We start from the raw sequence: 19,560 nt of genomic DNA, 5'->3' as shown, positions 1-19,560 counted from the left end.
ATCCCATAGACAGTGGGAGCAGCAGAAAGAGCGGAGGTAGAAAAAAGTGAACAAACCTTTGCTGAAAGTCTGCTTTGTACCAACTTGCTCATGCTTGTCTGCATTGTTTCTTGGTGAAGCTCCTGAAAGTTGCAGAAATGTAGGTTCTTCTCTTGTTGCCAGGAGTGATACGGGGTCTTCCCTTTCCTTAGGGTTGTTTGATTCAGTAGGAGTAGGTAGAAGAAGTAAGTCACAGAGCTGCCTGAACACCCTCTCAGCTGAAAACCTTTGACTGGCTTGGTTCACAAGAGCTGATTGTGCCGTCACACTGGCAGCCTGACGTTGGCTGCCACGAAAATGGGCAAATCCTACAGGGGCATTTGTTTTTCCCAGGAGAGCTGGTTGTTACACGTTTACCAGCACACCTCTGCCTCGTGAGAATATGAGGCCGGTGTTGCCAGATCTTTTACATTTTAAGGAGAAGCTGAGAGTCCAGATTTTTATTAAGAATCTCTAGATTTCTAAAAGTTGGCAATTTATTTAATCAAAAACAAAACCTGAGCTGAACAAAGAAAACACGTCCACTGACTGCATTCACCTCCAAGTAGTCACCTCACAACTTGGAACCAGGAATGATGCTTCTGTAAAGACTGAGTTTTGTGATATAAGATGTAGAGTAAAAGAAAATGAACCTTTCTTGAAGTACTAATTCTAGGCCCAGAACGGTTCTGAAAATCATGAGGGAAGCATAAGCTTCTTGCCACAGTGTCTATTGGGATCGATAACCCATAATTATTTCTACCCATCTTTATGTCCACCTCTTTCATCTTTGCTTTTATGATTTTCTGCCCCCTTTCCTGGCTTCCTCCCACAGCTTCTGGAGAGCACTTCTTGTTCTCATCAGCTAGGCTGTGCTGCTCTTACTGCCTCACTTAAACCCAGGACCATTCATCATGAATAGTCACACCTGTGGTGTCCCGATGCAGCACCCAGTGCCTGTGGTTGCTGACGGGCTGTCTCCATGTGTCCCCACAAGGAGCCCAGGGGAAGAGCAAAAGGTGGGAGCCACAACAAGGTCAGCAGAGACCTCTTCTTGGGCTCCAGAGGTATAAACAAGTTCCACATGAAATTCGGCTTTTAAAAGAAGCAGGTTCTTGTAGAGTGGAGTTCGCCAGACAAGGCAGGGGAGAAGTGGTTATGTGTGTAAGCTCTGAAACCACACTGCCAGTGTTCAGTTCTGGTTCTGCCACTTTACTAGCTGTGTGGCCTTGGGCAAGTCCATGTCTCAAGTTCCACATTTGTAAAGGGAGTTAATAATACTAATACCTACTAGATGCAGTTGTAGTAATTATTGAGTTAACATATGTAAAGCACTTAAAACAAAGCCCTACACATAGTAGGCACACAATAAATGTTAGTCTCTGTTATGATGGTGATGGTGATGGTGGTGGTAATGGTGGTGGTGATGTTGATGGTGGTGGTGGTGGTGATTCTGATGCTGATGGTGATGACCATGGTGATGGTGGTAATGGTGGTGGTGTTGATGATGGTGATGACCACGATGATGATGATGGTGGGGGTGGGGGTGATGTTCATCATTACTATCATTATTACCTGAACCCTGCAGGAAATGGGTTGAAGAAAAGTAGAAGGCTGGAACACAGCACAGGGAAGAAGGGTCTACTCCCTGCTCTCAGCAGTCTCCCCTGCACTGTTCACTCCTTCTCAGCCGGCCAGGCTCTGGCTATCTTAACAAACTTAACAGTGTCCTAACCGATGAGGCAGTGCCCAACAGCCACTGTCCCCAGTGCATAGTAGACAGATGCTGTGGATTTGCCTTACAGTATTTTGAAATTGCCAAACACAAGGTCAGTGACGAGTTCAAGATTAATTCCCTTTTGCTTCTGGAATTAAATGAAATAAATTCAATCTGGAATTCCCTGATGCTTCCACACTCTCGTCTAGGAATACATCATAGGAAACATTCTTAAGAAAGTGGTCTGACAACAACCTGGGCAAAATCTGAGCTAGTACCATTTAAAATCATAGACCCATCCAAGGAGAAAATTGCACTAACTGTTCACGCTGCAATCCAGGCTGGCATATTGGTGCAGAAGCTGCACCAGCTGTGACAGTTCTACCCGCCTTACCCCTCCTCTCCTGCCTCTCCTCCTTTCCTCTCCTCACATGTCTGTGCCCCTCTTCCCAGTAACTTCTACAAAAGTGAGCATGCCTCGGTATTCTTGGAGGTGGAAATTTTCATGTCTTTGTCAGATTGGTCAAGCAGAATTGCATATCCAATTGGGAAAACTGTGGCAATTCCAAGAACAATTACTCTGTTATTTTTAAAATGTATAAGTTACTACATACTTTTGGGGGGAATTTTGCCACTACTATTGCAATCAGCTCCCTAGGCCTTGGGTTATCTGGGCCAGGGGACATGTGCCACTACTCTGTACCTCCAGCCCCTGGTCCCCCTCCACGCTGCCTGGTCAGGCATCCCTGCCACTTTGTCCCTTCCACAGGTACGAGCCCTGGCAGTGGGCTGGGCTGGGGCAGCAAGTGGCTAGAAGCAGCAGAGCAGCTAGCAGAGACTCGGGAGCCCATCATAGCAGTGTTCCAAGTACTCAAGGAGCTGAACAAATGGTAGCCTCTCAGAGCCAAGGGAACTCCCATGTAACACCCTTTATATAGGAGTTTAAGGTCTAAGGTAAAAACATAGAAATATTTTTCTAAATGTTAAAAGTGATGAGTGGTTTGTACTTCCTGAAGGCAGCAGACTCTAATCTGCCACTGCAGAGAGAAGCATGGAGTGAGCCAGGCAGGATTTTAATAATGCATGGCATTTGGGGGCAAAGGCTGGAGAAGAGAATGACCCCAGGGGACCACAGAATGAATGGGCCACTTCCCTAGAATGTAGGGGGGCAACATAGAGGGATGTGGAGAAAAAGCTGAGAGGAGGAGCATAGCCTAGGGCTAGCCGATGACCTCCTTAAAATTTATCACCTGCGGGTAAGATGGGATGACTTTGATTCTTCACCATTGTGTCTGATGCAAGGCCCTACCTGGGTGGGAGGGTATAGGGGCAGAACCGTCTGTGATCACCAACTTCCAGTCTTTGGAGGGAAAGATGTCATTCTTAAGATATCCAGTCAAGCCACTGTGGTCAGACAAGCACACGTGGCTTGTGTAGATAGCAGGACTGATCATTTGATGTCAGAGCTGGGCTGCAATATAGAGAAGTAAGACCTACACATGCATCTAAAATATAAGGCAGGAAGGAAGTTCCATTCAAGAGGTGCAGTTAAAGCCTGTAGAAACTGAAAGAAAGTGAGCCCATCTAGTCAAGAGGCAGTGGAGGGTCATGAATTGGAATGGGGCGTTGTGGTCCTGGGGCAAGGCCACTCCTGAGAATGGACAGTGGAGGTTGCTGGGTCGGGTGGTGGCAGCTAGCCCCGTGCTGCTCCAGCGGCGGACCAGCAGCATCAGCATCCCCTGGGCACCTATTAGAAACGCAGACTCTCAAACCCACCACAGACCTGCTGTAACAGAATCTGCGTTTTCACAAGACGCCCAGTGGGTCATAGGCACCATGAAGTTGGAGACAAGCTGCCCTGGGTGCGGTATTCTCCACCCTGGTTGCACGTTAGAATTACCTGGCAATTCTGAAAAATAGCAGTGCACAAATGCACAGTCTCCACCCCAAAGATTTTGATTTCATTGGTCTGGGGCAGGACCTAGGCATCAAAGTTCAAAAAAAACCTTCCTGCATGGTTCTCATGTTCAGCAAACATTGAGAACCAGAGTTGAGAGGGAGACTGTGAAGTAAAGAGAAAATGCTTGAGGACCGTGGAGCTTGGGTTCACACCAAGACCCACAGGATCAAGCCTGGCTGGTCCAGGTGAGTGGGCTGCAGGGACATGTCCTCTCCATGGCAGGTGGGGCAGAAGGATCGGAGGACTCAGGCTCCTTGAGAGGTGGAGGGGGGTCAGTCTGCAGGTGTGAATGGAGACACCTGGGCAGAAGCAAGTACGAGTAGAAATCGAAGAACTGACTGGACTGCAGTGGTTCTTGGACTTCAGCATGCATCAGAATCACCCGGAGGGCTTATTAAAAGATGCTTTGTTGGACCACACCACCAGAATTTCTGATTTGGTCAGTCTGGGCTGGGGCCAAGAATGTGCATGCGAATTTGGTAGGACCCAGGGACACAGGTGTGGAATTGTGGAAAAGTCACTTATATCTTCTTGGCCTCAGTTTCCTCATTGGTAAAATGTTTGGTCCAGATCATGGTTTTCTCAACTTAGGCACTAAGGCTGTCTTGGGCCTGAAAATTCTTTGTTGCAAGGATCTGTCTTGTGCGTTTCAGGATGTTTAGCTACATCCCTGGCCTCTACCCACTAGACGCAAGCAGCAACCTCCCCCCTAGTTGTGACAACAAATATGTCTCCGTATGTGGCCAAATGTCCCCTGGGGAGGGCAGGTGCAAAATCACCCCCAGTAGAGGACACTGGTTTCTACATACATCTCCATTTTTGCTTGTTTCCTTAATGGGTGGAGAAAGCACCTTTTTTATTTCATGGAAACCTATGTCTCTAAATTGTAACAAGCATGATTATTTTCAGAGCAAAACAAATTTCTCTGAAATGGTATATATTAGATGAGGAGCTGTGTGTGGCTGGCAGTGTTCCTACTAGTAGAAGGCCGTGTGGGGAAGTGGCTAAAAGTATATGCTTTGGCCCCAGACTGCCCGATTTTAACGCAGGTTGCCCCGCTTACTAACTGTTGGACATCTGGCAAGTTTCATTTTTCTTTTAACTTTTTATTTTGAATTTATTTTAGAATTGTAGGAAATCATAGAAAACCAATTACAGAAAAGTTGCAAAATAGTATAGAGTTCCCTCATGCCTCCCTTAATGCCTGCATCTTCCAAGACTGTAGCAGTCTTCACTGCCTTCAGCCTCAGTTTCCCCATCTATGAAATGAGGATCCACCCATCTCATACAGCTGTTGAAAGGACTGAATGGGTTAATTCATATAAAATTCTCAGAAGAGCGCCTGGTACATATCAAGGGCTCAGTAAATGACAGTTATTATTCCGCTATTGTTCCCCATGGCAAAAGTGATGAGTCTCTAGTGGGGAAACGGACCCCCACGAGTGAGGAGTGTACCTGGCACCTTAGATACAGTCCGTACCTACCTGTGTGTGCACCTCCACCTGGCTGGGCTGCAGTTTAATCCGTATGATCCCGGTTCACCTGCTTCTACCCTCCCCCCACCCCACCGCCTCCTGAAGGACCTCCGGACTTTACCAGGCCCCCTGGACCCTGGGCACCGTTACAGTCCAGTGGCTTGTTCTGTGGACCTCAGCTGCTTTTAAGGCATCAAGGAAATGCCAGGCAGACGGCCTCCTGTCCTGCGTGAGCCGGGCCATCAGAGGCTGCTCTCAGCAGTGAGGCTTCAGCCTTAACTGCCTCCTCAAGTCTGTCCAACACTCTCCCTCAAGAGCCCCCGCAGAATTTTACACAAAAGCACAGATGCTGCAAGTCCTACAGTGCCTCACAGATTCTCACTGAGCGTGAGGTGTCTGGGCCTCGGGGCGCAGGAGAGAGTGCTGAGTCAGAGCGAGTGGCAGAAAGGGTCCCGGGCTCTGGCCTTAGCCCAAAGGTGTCAGAGCCATTTGCAAGTAGTAATGAAAGTCCCTTCCCTACTCCGCCACAAGGAGAGAGCTCTGTGTATTTTACAGGTGGCAGGGCCGGGGCAGAAGGAGAGACCCCAGCCTTCCCCACTCGTAGGCTTCGCGGGGTGATGAGGGTGGCGAGAGGCCCCATGGCCCAGCAGTGCTACGAGTGCCACGGGAACCAGCAGAGCCCAAGCTGTTCGGCCAGCGTGCTGGGTGCTGGAGGCTGCCTCTGCCAGGACACACTGACATGCTGTGCGCGGCAAGGACGTTTCAGCCTCCAGCTAGCTGCTGTGCGCTCAGACGCATTCTGTCATCAGACTTTCACTTGGGAAAGCAGCGGAATCGCAACTGTGGACCCGCCAGGCGCTCTGGCAGTGCCGCCCTTCCAGGCACTGGAGAGCGCCTCGCCCGCGGTGGATGGCCCAGCGGCCTTCAGGCTCTCTCCCTCTCTCTCTCCTTCTCTCTCTCTGTCTCTGTCTGGCTGTGTGGCTGTCTCTCTGGTCCAGCTGTCTCTCTGTTTCTGTCTCTCTTTTGTAAGTGTTCCAGCTTTAATTCTCTCTGTCTCTGTCTGTCTGTCTCTTTCTTTTGTTTATGGTCCAGCTCTCTCTCTCTCCCTCCCTCTCCTTCTCTGTATCTCTGTCTCTCTCTGTCTCTATCTCTCTCTGATACGTGGTCCAGCTGTCTCTCTGTCTCTCTCTTGTTTAAGATCCAACTGTTCCTCTCTCCTTCTCTCTTATATACACTCCAGCTGTTTTTCTCTGTGCTTCTCTCTCTCTGTCTTTCTGTCTCTGACTCTGTCCCTCTCACTCACACACACACACGCACACACACATATCCCTGCAGCCCAACTCCACGGAACCCCTGACAATTCTAAACACCCCGATCACAGCTGATAGGCATGGAGCCTCATTCAAACCTTTGCCCCGGCCCCAGCTTCCCGACTTTGCTCTCAAGAGCCCTGAGAGGCTAGAAATACTCAGAGACATTCCAGGCCTGGCTGGACAAGTGAGCCCCTTTTGTCTTCCTTTCTTCTTTTGCTGATCATTATCACACACGCTTTTCCAAAGCACCAGATGTTCATTTCTGTCTCTCCTTCCACTGCTATAAGGATGATCTAGAATCTAGATCTAACTAGGTCCACCTTCAGCTTATTAAATCCCCTCCGGCTCCAGACCACCTTTAAGGAAAAGTCTAATCTCTTTAGAAAGGCACGCATAGCCCCTGGGGATCTGGCCCAGCCTCCCTTTGCTTTGTCCCCCGCTCCTCACCATACCCTCCATCCCTACCGGAGTTGCCTGTGTTTTCCAGGTTCGTTCCAGAGATGTAGACGGAGGGGTAGCCGAGAGGGTTAGATCCAGATGAGGACACACTGCAGTGATGGCGGCGGTCACATCAAGAGTGCCCATGTTAGCTGCTGTTTTTGAGCGTTTTCTGTGTGCTAAACTCCTCGCGGACTTTATTTCATTTACTCCTAGAACAAGCCTAGAGGGTAGGTCCTAGCGTTCTCTCCACCATGTAGCAGCTAAGAGCCCAGGCTCCAGAATCCACGTGCCTGGATTCAGATGCAGACGCCAGCACTTAGCAGCTGTGTAGGGCTCAGCAAACTACTCTACCTCTTGGGATGATGGTACTAAAGAGCCCACGCTCAGAGCATCCTGGTGAGGATCACATGACATAATACAGAACAATGCTCAAGACAGCGGAGGGTGTGGACAGGACTGGCGGTCAGGGTTGTTTGCTGTTCACCCCCAACCTCTTAGGCACCATGTGATAAGTGTGGATATGGGGATACGGGTGGCCAGATTTCTTTTGGACATGCACCCAGTGCCCATCGGTAAAGAGCCCAGGGCGCAGTCGTCAGTCCTGTCCTTCCATGAAGGGGGGCCCAGAGCAAGTGTTTGTGTTGTGTGACCACAGGGTCCCAGCCTTAGCTACCGCTCCGCCTCTGGTACGCAGAGGGAGCATTTTCCGATGACTTGTTCACCAGGTAAAAAGCATTCAAGATGCAATTCGAGATAAGAAGCAGCGGTTCAACTTCCTTGGAGAGGAGATTAGCCTGAACCCTTCTGTGGGCATTTTCATCACCATGAACCCAGGCTACGCCGGCCGCACGGAGCTGCCAGAAAACCTCAAGGCTCTGTTCAGGTGAGCGTCTGCTCTGCCCCGTGCAAGGGCCCCGGAGAGAAGCTTCTTTTATTTTTTCCACTGAAAATGTATGACATATACATTAAAAGAAATGTGGAACATATTAAAAGGTAGATTTTACAAAACCACGTTTAATGCCATCACCAGTAAAATTATTTTTTGCTTAATTGTGTTCTTTTCTTTACAGGCATATAAAGTCATGCATTTGTAGTCTACGTGTGTGGTCTACACACAGTTTTGTATTTTCATTTCATAGTCTATCATAATCCTATCATAAATGGTTTCTTCTTCTGTTAGGTATTCTTAAGAAATCTCATTTCATGACTGCATTTTATTCTATCAAATGCATGGTCCACAATGTAGTTAACTAGTCCACAGTAGTTAAATATAACAGTTAAAATAAATTTATTCATCATGGTATAATATACATAAGTATTTTTTTTTGTATGCATGATTATTTTCTTTGGCTAGCTTCCCAGGAATGGAATCACTGAATTAACAGGGAGGAACTTTTTTAAGACTCTTGATACACATTACCGAATTGCTTTCTACAAAGAGCTGTGCTGAATGACCGTCTCACAGGTGACACATGATAGCACCTCTTTTATTTTACCTTTGCCACCAGTGGATATTGCCACGCTTTTAAATCTTCTTTATTGAGATAAGAAAACACAAAAGCATTTCCTAGCAGGGGCTGGAGTCTTCGTTCTTTTTTCAGAAAAGAGAAGTCAGCCCAACAAAGAGAAAGCTGAAAGATCCTTCATGGCTTCTGATTGTCTGTCTACTGAACTGGTACCTGAGAGGGAGGCTGTGAGAGTGAAAACAAAGCTGTCTGTCTCGTCTTTGGACTGAGACCCAGCGCTCCCTGTTGCGGACACAGAGGCCCAGGAGGCCACTGGAAAGCTCCCTGTGTCCTTCAGTCCCTCACTTTCACTGCTCCAGGGGTGGGGCGGTACCTCCTCCTTCAGGCAGGTCCCCACCTTAACCAAGAATGTCAGCAGGCTGTGGGAACTGGTGCCACAGAGTACTATACTGATCACTATTTGCTTATGCAAAGTATTTATTAAGTAAACTGTGTGCTATGAACAATACTGGACAGGGGTTATCACCCTGATAAGAATTATTCCTCACACTTTTTCCCCTGAATTTAAAGAGAACATATACCCATAGAAGAAAATTTGGGGGAAAAACAGAAAAGTACTTGTAAAAATAATAAGTACAAACATCTACTTTCACATTTAACTCTCACAAAAACCCTATGAGGTAGATACTATTAGGATCCCCCTTTGAACTGTGAGAAAACAGATTCAGCAGATTTCCCAGGGTGGTAACTGTAGTTACTAAGGTTAGCTAGTAACCCAATTAGTAAGCAGCAGAACTAGAGTTTGAACCTAGGCAGTCTGATTCCAGACTCTGCTCTGCTCACCCCAGTCCTATCATCCAGAGAAAGTCAGTATGACCCCTTGCCACCTGCCTTCCAGTATTGTGAGGGCAGAGTATTTCTTTTTCAAACTTGGGATCAGACTCTATAGAGTCTAGTACCCTGCCTTCATTAATTAATGTTTTCCTGTGTCATTAAATAGTTTTTCTTCTACAGCATTATTTTTCACAGCTGCATTGCACTCTGTTGTACGGATGCATATTTAACCTTATTTTAGGTTACAAATTAATTTTGAGAATCTAAGTATTTGCTTGCTCCTTTGAATTTGAATCTAATTGAATATAATATAAGGGAAAAATGTACTTGAATGATATGTTTTTGAAAATTTTATATCAGTGTAGGGAAAATGCAATTAAAGAAACGTAACAACTTTAGTCTCCTATCACATACCTAATGAATTAATTTTAAAATTAGCTAATTTTAAAATAAAATGTTTCTAGACCTAGAGGGGGAAAAAATCACAATAAATCCTTATATATAGACAAAAATCCCCTTCTATATTCTCATATTTGCCATTTTGTGGCAAAGTGGGGTTCATAGGTGCCTACTTCAGACCTCAGAATTACGTATTGACATTTGTATGCAAATAGGCATAGAATAAGTTTGATCATCTAGACTTGGAGGAGACAAGTTTTGAGGAGGAGAAATAGATTCTCATTTTCTTGCAGATAACAAGAGAGACTCTATTCCTCAACCTTAGCCCCTAATCTATGATAGAAGATCACTAATTGGTAATCTGCTAATTACTGAGGCTTTACTAATCTGTGCCTTGTATAAGGCACACTGGACCCAAGTTACAAGACTTGCATTGTAGCCCCACCTCTGTCCCCATCTGCTCACATCATCCATCACCTTGAGCAAGAGAGTTTACTCCCTTTATCCTTACTAACTCATCTTAACATTGAAAGTCTTCAGCGAAATAATTGCTAAGGTCTCAGTTTTCACACTCACACATGCCTCCGTCCGTGATCTCAGCCAGTGTCTCTTGTCTTACAAGCTCCCCTCCACTGTGGTTGGGACTGTCTCAGCCCTCTGTCTCCCTTACACAGGCCTTGCGCGATGGTCGTTCCAGACTTTGAGTTGATCTGTGAAATCATGCTTGTGGCAGAAGGATTCATTGAAGCACGGTTACTAGCCAGGAAGTTCATCACCCTTTACAAGTTGTGCAAAGAGCTTCTCTCTAAACAGGTACAATCCCTGGTTAGACCAGGTGACCAGTTGCGTGTGATTGTCCCAGCTCTGGACGGGTTCTGGAGCCAGTGTGTTAGGGAAACATTAGAACCTTCTCATAGAGAGTCACTGTGCCCATAAGCATATTACACGCTCTAGAAACATCTATAATAAAGATTCATGTTCATTTTCTTAGCCCAGCATTAAAAAAAAACACAACGATTTGGCCACAGAACTCCCTTTTTAGTAGAATACTTAGCAGCACCTCATAGATCACCAGTGTCCCATGAGAAACATTGCAGTGGCGAATGAAAGCCCTTGGAGGGAGTGGTCTGTACCTGAAGGAATGAGAGAAGGGAGGAAGATGGGGGAGAGAGAGTCAGGCATTAAGCAGCACTGCACTGCTCATTGCTGCTGCTCCTTAAGTGTGGCTTCTGCCCAGGGCCGGACCCCTTCCAGAAGAGACCTTACAACATGACCCAGAGCCTCCAAGGTTTATGCCTTAGATGGAGAATTTCTTGGTGTCACGGACAGCCAATCAGGCTTCCTAGGCATTCCCAATGAGTTTCTCTTTCCTTTCGGGTGTTTACTTGGATCACCTTTGCTGCCACAAAGTGAGCCCTCTCAGTCCTGTGAAATCTGTCCAAAATGGATTTAGGAAAAAAAAAGAAAAAGAAGCCACCTCCCCTGTTTTCTCAACACTTCCCAGGCCCTGGCTCACTGCATCCTCTCTGTCGGTTCTCAGCCACCAGTGGCTTCAGCCCAGTGACTCACTTTCCCGTCTCGATCCCAGACTTCTCTGTTGAACTCAAAGCCTGTATATTCAGTGGTCTATGCCACAGATCCCCTGATTGTCTAAAATGCACCTCCAGCTCAGTATCTAAAGCCAGTGGTCCTGCCAGCTCCACCGCAGGCCCACTGCTGCATTCAGGGCTTCAGGAGAACAATCGCTTACTCACTTGCTGATTCTGGAAGCCTGGAGTTATCCTTGACACCTTCCTCTTCCTCAGCCCCACATTTAATCATGAATGAACGGCTGTTCTTTCTACCCTGTGGATATTTCTCAAATACTTCTTTCTTTCTACCACTTTTGTTGCAAGCACCCATGTCTCTTGCTTGGAAGTTCCTCTCTACTAGTTTCTCTACCTCTACTCTAGTCCTTCATGTCTATTCTTTAGCCACCAGCTGGAGGGGTCATTTAAAAATGGTACTCATTGTACTTAAGATAAAGACCAGCATCCTTATCACTGTCTGCAAAAGACCACGTGCGGCCCTGTCTCCTGCCTCTTCCGAGGCGCCAGGTCACAGCCCTCCCCGGGGTGTGCTCCTGCACCTGCACTGCTCTTTCAGTTCAGTGTATGATGAAGGCGAAGGACACGGTGGCTGCGCCTGGGCTAAGGATCAGACTTCCCTGAAGAAACAATATCAAGGAAGGCCTGAGGGGACTTCCCTGGTGGCACAGTGGTTAAGAATCTGCCTGCCAATGCAGGGGACACGGGTTCAAGCCCTGGTCCGAGAAGATCCCACATGCCATGAAGCAGCTAAGCCTGTGCACCACAACTGCTGAGCCTGCACTCTAGAGCCTGTGAGCCTCAACTACTGAGCCTTTGCTCTAGAGCCCCAGAGCCACAACTACTGAGCGCGCGTGCCACAACTACTGAAGCCTGCGCACCTAGAGCCCGTGCCCTGCAACAAGAGAAGCCACCACAATGAGAAGCCCGCGCACTGCAACGAAGAGTAGCCCCCGCTCGCTGCAACTAGAGAAAGCCCGAGTGCAGCAACGAAGACCCAACACAGCCAAAAATAAATAAATAAATAAATAAAAAGTTGAAAGAAAAGGAAGACCTGGGATCCAGTCAAGCCCAGATGAGGAGGAAGTGCAGTCAAGGCTGGAAGGAACGGGTTGTCCCCAGCCTCAGGAGTGGGGTCCTGAGTCAGTTTTATGTTTCTGCGTTCCTTGCACACTGAATTGTCCTCTGTAGCAAGCATCACAGCTCTAATTAAATAACGACCTGCTGTGAAGCAAGTAGCAGAGCTGGGACTTGAACCGAGGTCTGTCTGAGCTCAGAGTCTGTGCTCTGGACCACACGCTCCACCCTTTCCTCACCACTCCACTCCCAGCCCTGGTGTCAGCAGTGTGCTCCACCATCCCACGAGCCTACACTCAGAACCTGTGACCTCTGGGTGCCTCCTTTGACAAAAATTTTAAGGAACTTTTTTTTTCTCCTTTTCTCAGAGTTTGAAGGCCTCTTTGAGGCAAGTACGCTCACCTTCGGCCACCTCTGAGAACTAACACATCTCCCTCCTTGACAACCCTTCCACCCTCTGAATGTTCAAGGGGTAGCCAGATAGGTTTGGAAGCGGTCTGTTTAACCTCCCTGACCCCCAGCCCCCCATATGCTCTGTGTCTGCTCTGTCGTCGTAACAGCCAGAAAAGTGACTAATGTCAGACCAGGAACTAGGATCCCGGATCATGATCTACTATGTCGTTAATCTTTTCCTTTGCCTCTGCCTTGGCCTCAAAAGTGACCTAGTACTGGTGTGCTATCTAATCCTGCGGACACTAGCCCAAGCCCGTGGGGTTGTGCATCCCAGCAGCTCTCGTCTAACCCTGCTGCCTTCCCGCAGGATCACTATGACTGGGGCCTGAGGGCCATCAAGTCTGTGCTGGTGGTGGCCGGATCCCTGAAGCGAGGAGATCCTGACCGGCCCGAGGACCAGGTCCTGATGCGCTCCCTGCGAGACTTCAACATCCCCAAGATTGTGACAGACGACATACCCGTGTTCATGGGCCTGATCGGGGACCTGTTTCCTGCCCTGAATGTCCCTCGGAGGAGAGACCTCAACTTCGAAGCTTTGGTTAGGAAGGCTGTGGTGGAGCTGAAGCTGCAGGCTGAGGACAACTTTGTGCTCAAGGTACAGGGTTTTCCCTCCCAACATTTTTTTGTCTCTTAATTCTTTTCTTGGACAGTGGATTATACTTCATCCTTAATCCAAAGTGTAGCTTTAGAGGTACAGATACTTATCGACTTTGCAATAACTCAGTTCATCTCAGTAGCTCTTTATTGGCACATCCACAGTGTGGAATGTGCGGTGAGGAATGCAAAAGAAGGACAAAGCCCCTACCGTCAGGGGGTTCACATTCTCATGGGAGGAATGAGACACAGGCTTTGCTATAGCACGTGTTCCTTTCATGTGAATTACTTCATGCACCACTATACAGGAATGACAGTCAGATAAAGTGGAAGCTGTGTTGGTTCTTATGCATTTTTCTGATCTTGAAAATGCTTTGAAGTGATCAGGGACAGGCTTTACACAATTAAAGAAAAACCTGAGGGTGGTAGATAGAATAATTCCTCCCCCTACCCCGCCAAAGATGTCCACAACCTAATCCCCAGAATTTGTGAACGTGTTACATTACGTGGCAAGGGGGGATTAAGGTCACACAGGGCGTTAAGGTTGCTAATCAGCTGACCAGGCTGTGGGGAGATGATCCGGGTTTATCCAGGTGGCCCAGTATAATCACGACGGTCTTTCTAAGTGAAAGAGGGAGACAGAGAGTGTCAGTGACCCCACGGAGGAAGACTCAACCAGCCACTGCTGGTTTTGAGGGTGGAGGACGGGGCCATGAGCCAGGGAGTGTGGGCAGCCCCTAGACGCTAGAAAAGGCAAGAGAACCGACCCCCCCCACACACACACAGCTTTCAGAAGAAATCAGCCCTCAACACCTTGATTTGAGCACAGTTAAGACTTCTGACCACCCAAACTGTAAGCTAATAAATTTCTGTCATTTTAAGACATTAAGTCTGCAGTAATTTGTTACAGCCATAGAAAATGAATACATTTAGCAATAGACACAGACTTAAAGAAAGAAAACCTGAAACTTTAGTGCAAGTATAGCTAGTCTCATGCCTGTAGGAACCACGGAGGTTCGTGCTGTTTTCTGGGGAGGCTTAGGGTGGGTGAAGTCACTTCCTCATGTATTAAAACAGTGGATTAGTGAAGAAGACTCCATCTACATCCGATCTTTAGTTCTTTATTAGAAATTCATACACCCATGATCTACCTCTTGAAAAATGAAGCACAGGCCCCCAGATTTAAGGTTTCAGAGGATAAACGGACATGAGGTAGGTTGCAAATGCTCTCTAGTGACTTCACTGTGCTAGTGTTTTTACTGGGATTAGGATGCACTGTTGAGCTTCGAGGGCTTTGGATACAACATTCTGTACATTTTGAGTGGTCTGCGCAATCTTGTTTTTCCATGAGTCTGTTTGCAGAAGGTAACATTTTTAGGACGTATTGATGTTGTTACAGTAGAAGTGCCTGCACACAGATAACTAAACCTGGAGGGAGGACGTGACAGGTGCCACAAGAGAGGGTCCTGGAATACAGGGATAAGGGCAGAATTTTTTTTTCCTGTACTGTTACCTCTCCAGGATATGCCACCAAGCTGCTTCGCAGGAGAGAAAGTGCTCCCCCTTGAGGAACTTACAGACTGGGGGCTGGTTCCTTCTCCACTCCAGGTGGGGTTTCTAGCACACAGTACTTGCATTGGTTGAGATTAAGCTCTGGCTACAGATAAACAGAACTGGTGTCTGCTTTCATTTCTGAGATTACATTTTACAGAAGAGAGCAAAGCATCACCTGGTCCTTTGCAGCTGTGATTGGTTTTGCCCGTGGAGCAATCCCCACTCCCAACCTCTCTCCTCCTAAGTTTGGTAGATAGACTTTTTAAAGGTAGAGATGGGCAGGAAGGCCTCCCAGATAGAGGGAAGAGGGTCAGCCGAGGGTAGACGGGGAGACGTAGAGATTGTACAAGCCACAGCAAGAAGTCCAGTGTGGCTAGAGAAAAGGGTATTGGGGTGGGGGAGGGGGAGGGAGCAATAGGACCTGAGAGATAATAGGTGGCCGTGTTATAGAGGGCTTTGGATGCCAGATGAGGGGTTTCCTCTGAAAGGCTCTGATCCTGAGGGGCACCCTCACCCCAGAGATGAGTTAATCCGATGAGGCTCCTAGGATGCAGGCACTGAGGCTGACATCTTAGAAGCAGGACAGTCCACATCTTCCCAGCCTCTCTGAGAGTCTGCTAAGGCAAACGACCCTCCTTCCCCATTTTCTGCACTTTTTTCTGCTCAGAATCTCACTCTTTCTATTTATTTGTCAGTTGCCCCACATTGTTTCCTTCTTTTTCTTCCCTTCTTTTCATAACCACTTTCTGCTCCTCTGATAAGACAGATGCCATCTACTAAAGGTTCTTGCAGTAGATGATGTTTTCTACCGACGTTTCATTTACACTGTCCACTTGAACTGTTTTCTTTGAAATATAGTTGATTTACAATGTTGTCTAATTTCTGCTGTATAGCACAGTACACTTGAACTTTTTAAAGTTACTTCATCAAAAACCTCTAGGGAAGCTCTGGTTTGAGAAGGCATCCTGCAATCTTTTAAAAGTGATAATATAACTTAAAAAAAATAGAATAAGCCCATAGAAGTGTGAAAACTGGGAAGGGGATATAAGAATAGATTTCTGGAAAGATGGGAAGAGGATGAAAGCAGGTTGACAGATCAAACAGAGCAGGGGGGCTGCAGGCTCAAATATGCTTAGAAAGGGCTTCAGGGGAAGAGGAGCCAGGAGGCGGCCAGTCTGCCAAGCAGAACCCTGGAGAAGCTCAGGGCTTGGACTAGGCAGTGAAGGAGGGCAGGGGTGGGGAAGAGGACTGAGAACACAGGGTGAGGGGGGGGCGCCTTAAGCCGGTGGGGGAGGGCATTAAGTCTGTTTACCCAATCATTGTACCACTTAGCTCCCCACACTCTCCCCCAGCTCCCCCTTCTAGGCCCAGGTTCCCAAGAATGCGGACCACGCACAGCCAAGCATGTAACTGCAGCTGAAAAGAAAGGTCTAAGGGAATTTAATAAAGTCTTTAGGAGGGAAACTATGACTGCTCTAAGAGTTTGAAGCCCATACATTCTGTTTGGGCTCCTCGGCCTGAAGGCCAGCACCTGCTCACTCACCCACAAGTAGAAGAATAAAGACAAAGGCCAAGATCTGACTGGGAGCACAGACCTCCCTCTCAGTCCTCCCTGCCTGGAAGGAGACCCGCATATCAAGCCGCAGACAGCACCCACCCCAGCGTCCTAGAAAACACGGTGCAGCTCTCCGTTTAAACCCGAGGCTCACCAGATACTGGAGGCAATCGACAACGCAAGAGACAGACAGACCGACAGACACCCGCACACAAACGCACATACACACGCAGCAACTGACTCCAGGGGAAGTTAGGAAGAGGACGTTTTAAAGTCCTAATTAGTATCCTTAATGAAAATAAAGAAAACGAGATCCATAAAACAAGAATGAGATGCTATCAAAAAATGAAAAGAACTATTGGAGAATTGCAAAGAACTCTTTGAAATGTAAAATTGAATCAATGATAACACACACAATTCAATGCGAGGATTGGAAGGTAAAGCCGAGGAAATCTCCCAGGATGAAACTATATATATGTGTGTGTATGTGTATAACAAAGTATAATATATATAGTACACACACGAAGAGAGACAGATAGTGTGAGAGTCAAGGTGACACATAGAGGATTATCTAGGTTACGTAACGTGTTGTCAATGGGAATTCTAGAAAGAGAGCCCTTGAAAAACTGGACAAACGTGTACAGATTACATGGGCTCAGTCAGTACTGAACAGAGTGGATTTCAATGGACTTATACCAAGATGCATCATAATGGAATTTCAGAAGTCAAGGGTCACCAGAAAAAGATAAAAGTTTCCTGGCTGGGTGACAGATTGAGAAGGTGGTACAGGTGACCCAGGAAGGAATGAAATTCAGGATGACATCAGAACCTCTCATCAGCAATATCAGATAGTAGAGTACAAGAAAACCATTCCCTCAAAGTTCTGAGGGGAAGTGATCTCAAAACTAATTACGTACCAAATTATCATTCAGGATATTTTCAAAGAGTTACAAATTTTACTATGTATGCATCCTATTTGATTAAGTTACTTGAGGACATACTATAGCAAAACGAGGATGAAAAACAAGAAAAATATCTTGGGATTCAAAAATTTCAGAATCAAATAAAGGAAGTCCTTGAATTATAGCTGTTAGCAGGCCTAGAAAGCAATCAATCCAAATCGAGTCAGGAAGTCCACGGTCTCTAAGGAAAAGGACCCGAAAAGTAGATAATTCAAAGGAAGAATAGATGAACAAGATGAAATGTCTCATGTGTTTTACTGAAATTCTCAGTTATGAGAACTAAGGCATCTGTCTGTCTTAACAAAGAAAAAAATTAAAAACACTAAGAGAAAAAGGATTTTTTTTTAAAGTAAGTGTGAACCTGATATTGATCAATATATAGAGTGTAAGAAAAGAGTCATGTACCAAAATGTTCATCGCAGCTCTATTTACAATAGCCCGGAGATGGAAACAACCTAAGTGCCCATCATCGGATGAATGGATAAAGAAGATGTGGCACATATATACAATGGAATATTACTCAGCCATAAAAAGAAACGAAATTGAGCTATTTGTAATGAGGTGGATAGACCTAGAGTCTGTCATACAGAGTGAAGTAAGTCAGAAAGAAAAAGACAAATACCGTATGCTAACACATATATATGGAATTTAAGAAAAAAAAAATGTCATGAAGAACCTAGGGGTAAGGCAGGAATAAAGACGCAGACCTCCTAGAGAACGGACTTGAGGTTATGGGGAGGGGGAAGGGTGAGTTGTGACGGGGCGAGAGAGAGTCATGGACATATACACACTAACAAACGTAGTAAGGTAGATAGCTAGTGGGAAACAGCCGCATGGCACAGGGATATTGGCTCGGTGCTTTGTGACAGCCTGGAGAGGTGGGATAGGGAGGGTGGGAGGGAGGGAGACACAAGAGGGAAGAGATATGGGAACATATGTATATGTATAACTGATTCACTTTGTTATAAAGTAGAAACTAACACACCATTGTAAAGTAATTATACCCCAATAAAGATGTTAAAAAAAAATAATAATAATAATAAAAAAAAAAAAAAGAAAAGAGTATCTATTTGACCTTGAATTGATGTTCAGAACATCCTCTGTCAAGTCATGACATGAGGCCCACAGAGAACGTGATGTATTCCAGGCAACTGCTTCCTTCTGTAGTGAAAAATATCTACAGTGGTAAAAATCGAAGCCGCTATTTGTCTTCAACTCTTAGAATCATGGAAAATAGAGAAGGTCTAAATCTAAGTATGAAACAGAATGTAAATATTACCAAACATGGCAATGTAAGAGTATAATGTGTCTGGCAGAAGATAGGAGATGGAAACGAGAAGAAAAGGTAAAAGGAAGGGTAGAGATACATATATATTTACCTTACAAAAGATACTGTCAAAAGTTGATGGATTAATCACAGTCAAAGTAGAAATAACCCACTCATCAGTTGATAAATGGACAAACAAAATGTGGTATGCCTATGCAATGGAATTTCATTCAGCTGTAAGGAGGAATGAAGTACTGGTACATGCTACAGCATAGATGAGCCTTGAAAACATTGTAAGTGAAAGAGGTCATTTCATTTTCTGAAATGCCCAGAATAGTCAAATTTATAGAGGCAGAATGTGTATCAGGGGCTGCACAGGGATGAATTAGGGGTAGGGATGGGGAGTGACTACTGATGGGTCTGGGTTTTCCTTTTGGGTTGATGAAAATGTTCTAAAATTGGATAGTGGTGATGGTTGTATAATCCTGTGACTATGCTAAAAGCCACTGGAAAAAGGTGAATTTTATGGTATGTGAATTATGTCTCAATACAGCTGTTGAACAAAAAGAAGTTGATGGAACTAGAAAGCAATTTTAAGTCTTTCTGATATCAGGGAATCAGTCAGTAGTAGTTCACGGAAAAAAAAAAACAACAACCTAGGTTTATAATACAGTCTCCATTCAGTAGCCAGAACACCATCCACTGCCACCACCTCTCCTGTTCTCCGCCCCCCCCCAACCCCGCCCTCCTCCATTTTAATGCAATACCCTCAGGTCAGTTTCATGCTTAAAATCTTCCGAATGCTTTCTGTTGTACTCAGAATAAAATTCCAAGTATCAATTTCTGCATATCTGCCCCCTGCTTACCTCTCTTACCTCATCTTATACTG

General features: G+C 46.1%; 1 protein-coding gene across 1 annotated transcript in view; it reads left to right on the top strand.

The window, feature by feature from the left end:
- DNAH9 (dynein axonemal heavy chain 9) overlaps positions 1 to 19,560 on the top strand; it is a 299,550-nt gene that overhangs the window by 113,655 nt on the left and 166,335 nt on the right. The window contains exons 29-31 of the mRNA XM_033846740.2: positions 7,650 to 7,807; positions 10,298 to 10,436; positions 13,047 to 13,334. Coding sequence (XP_033702631.1) covers positions 7,650 to 7,807; positions 10,298 to 10,436; positions 13,047 to 13,334 — 585 coding nt within the window. The remainder of the gene's footprint in view (positions 1 to 7,649; positions 7,808 to 10,297; positions 10,437 to 13,046; positions 13,335 to 19,560) is intronic.

This window comes from Tursiops truncatus, chromosome 20, assembly GCF_011762595.2.
Source record: "Tursiops truncatus isolate mTurTru1 chromosome 20, mTurTru1.mat.Y, whole genome shotgun sequence".
Taxonomy (NCBI): Eukaryota; Metazoa; Chordata; class Mammalia; order Artiodactyla; family Delphinidae; genus Tursiops; species Tursiops truncatus.
Note: the sequence above shows the minus strand (reverse complement) of the source record. Positions and strands in the feature narration are given on the sequence as shown.